Below are 7,500 nucleotides of genomic sequence, written 5' to 3' on the forward strand. Positions count from 1 at the left end.
CACACACACATACATATATATATATATATATATATATATATATATATATATATATATATATATATATATATATATATATATATATATATATATATATATATTTATATATATATATATATATATATATATATATATATATATATATATATATATATATATATATATATATATATATATCTACCAAAAAAGTACCAAAAACATATAAACTAACCGCCGCTCTAAACACAGAAGACCATAGAATCCTTTCTACCATAATATCCTTCGGCCAATCATTCTCCCTTGGTCATCAGGAGCAGGTCTGTTCAAACGAGCAATCCTGATGTCAGGATCTGCACTCAGTCCCTGGGCTTCAGTCCGGGACCCATCTGGACACGCCTTCGATGTAGGCACCCAGCTGGACTGCCCTGTTCCAAACGACCTCTTTCTCCACTATGAAAATCTTCTCCAGTGTCTGAGGAAGAGGCCTCTGCACGACATATTGCAGGTGATGAGGTTGTTCTAGATTTAATCTGAATGAGTCTTTGATTACTAGTGTAAGTGACCCGTCAAAAATCACAGGTTAACATTTAGATAGATACTCTTACACACACATACAGAGGCACCTCCTCCTGTATGTAATTAGACTCTTGCAATTTATTATAAAAGAGATAATAATTTTAACTCATTTACATATTCATTTTGTTTTGTTTTATATAACAAGTGGATATGATTTTCAAAAATAACAATAAGACATTCTAAGAAAACAAGGGAAAATTATTATAATTTGACTATTATACAATTTTAGCTTATACTCTTTCCACTCATATAATATGCTTGAATTATAGGATAAAATTTTTACATAGTAAATTATGCTGTTTTCAGTAATTATTCTTCCCCTGACTATGAGTCTCCACAGAGTTCACACAGCAAATGAGCTACATGGAATCTAAATAGGTAGAAACACTAATGAAATGTAACTATTCTTTTTCTTGTTCTGTAATTGTAATTTCATTACTTGTCAACTGATATCTTTATTAAAATTTCATTAATTATGCTATAGTTAAAGTTTCTTTTCTTGATCTTTGATGAGTATATTCCTGGAAAGAGAAAAATAATATAAGAGATTAATGATACAATTAATTAATTCATATAACAATTTGTTTAAAAAAAAGTATAATTAGTCAATTTTTTCTCTATATAGCAAGTAATTCCTTTAAGTTACGAATGGGTAATTAAACAATCTGTAAGTTGTATATACATTTTCGTGGATACGTAAAAATTATTTCTAGTAACAAACAGAACTAAATTCTAATGAAAAGTGTATTTAGGTAAATGAAGGGATGTTTTAGAAAACTAAAATGCTTTTAGAAAGTTAAGTTCATATTAAACCTAACAATATACAGTAGGACTTTTATGTTTGATTGGAAATCATTTTAGCTCAAGATGATTTTATTGTACAACTTTTAATTATCTCTAGCAAAAATTATATTAAATGAAAATTTCGATTAAATGTCTATCTTTATACCTAAATGTATTTTTTTAAGACCAAAATATTATTGTTAATTTGAATTTATATTAAACCTAACAATGTATGATTTGACTGTTCACTTGTAAATGCTTTTAACTCAAGATAATTCATTTTCAGTATAATAATACTTCAATCAATATCATGAAAGACAAATAATAAGTTGACCTTAATATTTCTGTCTAAATAATAATTATGATTCAGGAAAAATATAACTTTTATAAAAGAAAATAACATTAACCTAATGTTCTTAAAGGTTGAACTAAAGACATCCAAGTTTCAAGTGGCTGTTGGCCCCAGCATTGATGGTGTCACTATCAAACCGGACTGGAAAAATCATCAGAGCAAAATGGGTAAGTTTAACTTCTTAATTTTCGTAGATGGATTTGATATGTTTGTCAACTCATACGCAAAAATATTTCATGTATAATGCATGAAATGGATAGTAAATGAAACCCGTAGATGTATAATATTACATATATACTACTCTATATACAGGCGCGCACACACACACACACACACACACACACACACACATATATATATATATATATATATATATATATATATATATATATATATATATATATATATATATATATATATATATATACAGATGCACCTCCCTTTGTGAGTGGGGATACGTTGACGTGATGAAAGGGTTAGTGTATCGCCATGACGAGCAAAGCTGTACAATGGCTACCTATAATAGCTACGTTTGCGGTGAGCAATCAGACATAAATCACCCACCATCACCAGTCCGTAGTTGGCAAGCGTGGTGATGAAAACTAGCCAAACCACAGTCATGAATAAGGATATGGATATGGCCAATGTCCTGCAGAGTTCTAGACACAGCTGCTTTTGTTGTTTTTGTTGTTGTTTTTTATACACAGATATAGACAGTTGCGAACTGAAATCCTTGCATATTGAATACATTCGTTTAAACAGAATAAAATTCCTAATTTCTAAACTATAATATAAAAGTTAACTTGCACCCAAGTACTTATTCGTATATCTTAAATATCTCCATTTGTCTATACAAAGTAATATTCTTAATCACTCAACTATAAAAAGACAATGAGAAAAATCTTAATTTCCCTCTTGACATCAAAGGCAAGGAAGGTCGAACTCCAGTTGACCTCCTACTAGGAATGACAGCTGCCAACCTCCTTGACATCCTGAGTCAGCAAGAAGTCCAGGAAGGATTCGATGCTGACTATAGGGAGGATCTGCTGAGATCCTTCGTCGTCAATAACTATCGATATCATCTGCAGGTGAGTATTATTATTTATTATTATTATTATTATTATTATTATTATTATTATTATTATTATTATTATTATTATTATCACCTGGGCTACACACATATATAAACTATACCATCTAATATATAAAAGTAAACCTCACATGGAGTATTTTCATCTCGCCACAGGAAATAATGTTAGCCATCACAGCCGAGTACACTGATTGGTCAAGATCCCTCCATCAACCAATCAGCATCAGGGACTCAACCGGCCAAGGCCTTCACGATGCGAATATCGTCTCGCCGATGGCAGATCTTGCAAAGCAGCTCTACACGACTTCCCGATCATCTTATCTCTACGTCTTGGAGGAAGAAGGTTCAAATGTGCGTTGATATGGATAGATTGGATTTATATAAGAAATAGAAAAATATGGTATATATTATTAATGAGAATCTTTAATAATCTACAGAAAGTTTTTGAATATCATCCATAGATTAGAGATGTATGTATCCAAATCATGCAAATAATATTCATGAAAATATAATATAATAAATACCAATAAAAGAATCATGATAGAAATAAAATCATATATTCCTCTTCCATTCAAATTATTATTTCTCAATTTAGTTATTACTACAATAAAGCTTTGAATTTTATCTGATTAACTTTCCCAAAGTCTGGAAACGGGAGTCTTCTCCTGAACGAGCTGGCGTACGTCTTTGGTGGTCCTTTGGGCGCTCTTGGACCTTTGGCCTCAAGTTATAACTTCACTAAGATGGATGTCACGCTCAGTAAATCGTTCATATCTATGTGGAGTAATTTCATAAAATTTGGGTGAGTACAAGGTGGTTTTAGAAGGGGTAGGGGATGTATGAATCAGATTTTTACAGTTAGGCTGATATGCAAGAAATATTTAGCAAAAGGTGAGGAGGTATATGTCGCATTTATGGATCTGGAGATAGCGTATGATAGAGTTGATAGAAAAGCGATGTGAAATGTGATGAGATTATATAGAATTGGTGGAAGGTTTTTGCAAGCAGTGAAAAGTTTCTACAATAGTAGTAAAGCGTGTGTTAGGATTAGGATAGGGAATGAAGTGAGCGATTGGTATCCGGTGAGAGTGGGGCTGAGAAAGGGATGTGTGATGTTGCCATGCTTGTTTAACTTGTATGTTGATGGAGTGATGAGAGAGGTGAATTCTCGAGTACTTAGACGAGGATTGAAACTGATAGACACGAATGATCATGAATGGGAGGCAAACTGATAGACACAAATGATCATGAATGGGAGGTAAATCAGTTGTTGTTTGCGGATGATACTCTACTGGTTGCAGACCCGGAAGAAAAGCTTGGCCGATTAGTGACAGGATTTGGAAGGATATGTGAGAGAAGGAAGTTGAGAATTAATGTGGGTGAGAGTAAGGTTATGAGATGTACAAGAAGGGAAGGTGTTGCGAGGTTGAATGTCATATCGAATGGAGAGTTACTTGAGGAGGTGGATCAGTTTAAGTACTTGGGGACTGTTGTTGCAGCAAATGGTTGAGTGGAAGCAGATGTACGTCAGAGAGTGAATGAAGGATGCAAAGTCTTGGGGCAAGTGAAGGGAGTGATAAAGAATAGAGGGTTAGGCATGAATGTAAAGAGAGTTTTGTATGGGAAAGTGATTGTACCAACTTTGATGTATGTATCGGAGTTGTGGGGAATGAAAGTGACGGGTAGACAAAAATTAAATGTGTTTGAGATGAAGTGTCTGAAAAGTATGACTGGTGTATCTCGAGAAGATAAGGTTAGGAACGAAGTAGTCAGGGTGAGAACTGGTGTAAGAAATGATTTAACAGCTAGAGTGGATATGAATGTGTTGAGGTAGTTTGGCCATGTTGAGAGAATGGAAAATGGTTGTCTGCTAAAGAAGGTGATGAATGCAAGAGTTGATGGGAGAAGTACAAGAGGAAGGTCAAGATTTGGGTGGATGGATGGAGTGAAGAAAGCTCTGGGTGATAAAAGGATAGATGTGAGAGGCAATAGAGCGTGCTAGATATAGGAATGAATGGTGAGCGATTGTGACGCAGTTCCTGTAGGCCCTGCCGCTTGCTCTGGTCGCCTTGGATGACTGCAGATGTAGCAGCAGTAGGGGATTCAGCGTTATAAAGCTTCATCTATGCTGGATAACGGGGGAGGGTGGGCTGTGGCACCCTAGTTGTACCAGCTGAACTTGGTTGACTTCCTCGTCAGGCTGGGAGGAGTATAGAGGAAAGGTCCCTTTTTTCCATTCGTTTGATGTAGGTTACCACCCAAAATTAGTAGAAGTACCTTGGTATATATATATATACATATATATATATATATATATATATATATATATATATATATATATATATATATATATATATAGATAGATATAGATATATATATATACACATATAGATATAGATATACTGTAGATATATATATATATATATATATATATATATATATATATATATATATATATATATATATATATATATATATATATATATATATATATATATATATAAATATATATATATATATATATATATATATATATATATATATATATTTATATCTATATATATATGTATATATATATATATATATATATATATATATATATATATATATATATTTATATATATATATATATATATATGTATATGTGTGTGTGTGTGTGTGTGTGTGAGTATATATATATATATATATATATATATATATATATATATATATATATATATATATATATATATATATATAATATATATATATATATATATATATTTATATATATATATATATATATATATATATATATAATACTGTACAGTTTATATCTTAGATACCATAAATCAATAAATTTTACATATAGTATTAATTCAAAACTCTATGTTCATTTCACAGACATCCAAAAGACACAGTTTCCACAGCTAAGATGTCCAAGAGTGCAAAAGATATAACTTCTGAAGAGCAGATATGGCCCAAATATGATCCAGTCTATCAGAGATACTTCCAAATAGGTGAGGTTTCTATTTTTGTGGGGCTGTATTCACTCACAGATATAATGATACAATGATTTTCAATATTTTCTAGATATATAATCTTAGGTCAGGAAAATACACTTATTCAGATTTTTTAAATGATTTTATTTCTTCATGATAACTTATTTATCATTGAATAATCACTTTCTTCTCTATATATGAAATCCTATGTTCTAGATTTCAACATTCCCTCTCTCTCTCTCTCTCTCTCTCTCTCTCTCTCTCTCTCTCTCTCTCTCTCTCGCTCTCTCTCTCTCTCTCTCTCTCTCTCTCTCTCTCTCTCTCTCCTCTCTCTCTCTCTCTCTCTCTCTCTCTTCAATAACCCAACTCCTGTGAATATCATTTAACTAAACTAGTAAAACATAACTTCTTCAATGTACTTCACAAAACTATAGAACCTTAGTAAAATACTAGTATATAGCTGGTGATGATTTCAATAAATTAAATGATAGTCCATCTAGAATCATATAATTCTAATCATCAATATAGATTTTATATCTAGCCTTTCCAGAAACTTTCCTTAGGTAAATTTAAGTGTTTGACTTTCATTTGTAATAGCTTTTGAAATTGTAACATAAAACTCGTATTCTGTAGTAAATTGATAAAAATATTTATTCATAACAACAAAGAGTCAGAATCATATATATCTTATATTTAATGAATAAATCTTATATAGAGATCGTATCCTTGTTTTCACATATTTACTATTATCTATTTATATATGTCTATTCATTCCAGGAACACAGAACTTTGTACGTGACCACTACCGCGCTGGAAAAGTAGCCTTGTGGTCCTGGCTACTACCTGGTCTCGAACGAGTGGGTACTCGGTACGGCCCAGGTAAAAACTTTCACAGATTACCAACTGATCTCCAGTCTGGTTTATACCCTGAATCAACAGGTCAGTATATCTTTACTGAAGGCTTTCTATCTAGCCCAATCACCCCAACCCTCACTGGCCTAACAAATACACCCCATAACTTGACAATTGTAGCTACGGCTAACAAAAACCAAGTTAGTGAATCAGGTAATTTGGATATGTTAAGTCAAATGAGAAAGGATTTCTCTTACACAACTGCACTGAGTGTGACAGCGGCCATTGCCTGCTCTTTGCTAATCCTAAATATCTTGGTTCTTACTACCGTTTATTATCGACATAAGGCCGACCGCCGGAGCCTCGCCAAAGGCTCGCAGGACGAGAATAGCGAGAGTGGGAATGACGTCCAGTTTCACTCGTCTGGGGACAATTGTAAGACAATATATGCCCCAGGGCATTATGGTGCCTTGAGGCCTTCTATCACAATGCGTAGCAACTTGGCCACAGCCTTTGTAGAGGAGTCCCAGCACGACTGGCCGCCAGACTACATAAGCAGCGTACAAACCATAGACGATATAACTGGCGTAACATCCAATAGGCTCTCTCCAGATACGCAAGGCATCGTTTTGAATACCCAAACGCTACATGAACCAAAAGAAAATATATCAACAGTTACAATGCTCAAGCAACCTATGGCTTCGTACACATCTCCGAATGATGGTCAACTTGTCTCTACATATTCACCAGTCGATGGTCAACTCGTCCCTACGCATTCAACAAAAGAGAATCAACTCGTCCAAAATTATTCACCCACCGTAGGCCAACCAGTTACAAGTTATTCTCCGAAGGATGTACAACTAACTCCAAATTATTTGTCGATCAGT

General features: G+C 33.2%; 1 protein-coding gene across 1 annotated transcript in view; it reads left to right on the top strand.

The window, feature by feature from the left end:
- LOC137626970 (neuroligin-3-like) overlaps nucleotides 1-7,500 on the top strand; it is a 13,602-nt gene that overhangs the window by 6,075 nt on the left and 27 nt on the right. Inside the window, exons 4-10 of the mRNA XM_068357953.1 lie at nucleotides 291-484; nucleotides 1,761-1,857; nucleotides 2,618-2,778; nucleotides 2,937-3,131; nucleotides 3,425-3,582; nucleotides 5,664-5,779; nucleotides 6,539-7,500. The exon at nucleotides 6,539-7,500 is cut by the window's right edge and continues 27 nt beyond it. Coding sequence (XP_068214054.1) covers nucleotides 291-484; nucleotides 1,761-1,857; nucleotides 2,618-2,778; nucleotides 2,937-3,131; nucleotides 3,425-3,582; nucleotides 5,664-5,779; nucleotides 6,539-7,500 — 1,883 coding nt within the window. The remainder of the gene's footprint in view (nucleotides 1-290; nucleotides 485-1,760; nucleotides 1,858-2,617; nucleotides 2,779-2,936; nucleotides 3,132-3,424; nucleotides 3,583-5,663; nucleotides 5,780-6,538) is intronic.

This window comes from Palaemon carinicauda, chromosome 34, assembly GCF_036898095.1.
Source record: "Palaemon carinicauda isolate YSFRI2023 chromosome 34, ASM3689809v2, whole genome shotgun sequence".
Taxonomy (NCBI): Eukaryota; Metazoa; Arthropoda; class Malacostraca; order Decapoda; family Palaemonidae; genus Palaemon; species Palaemon carinicauda.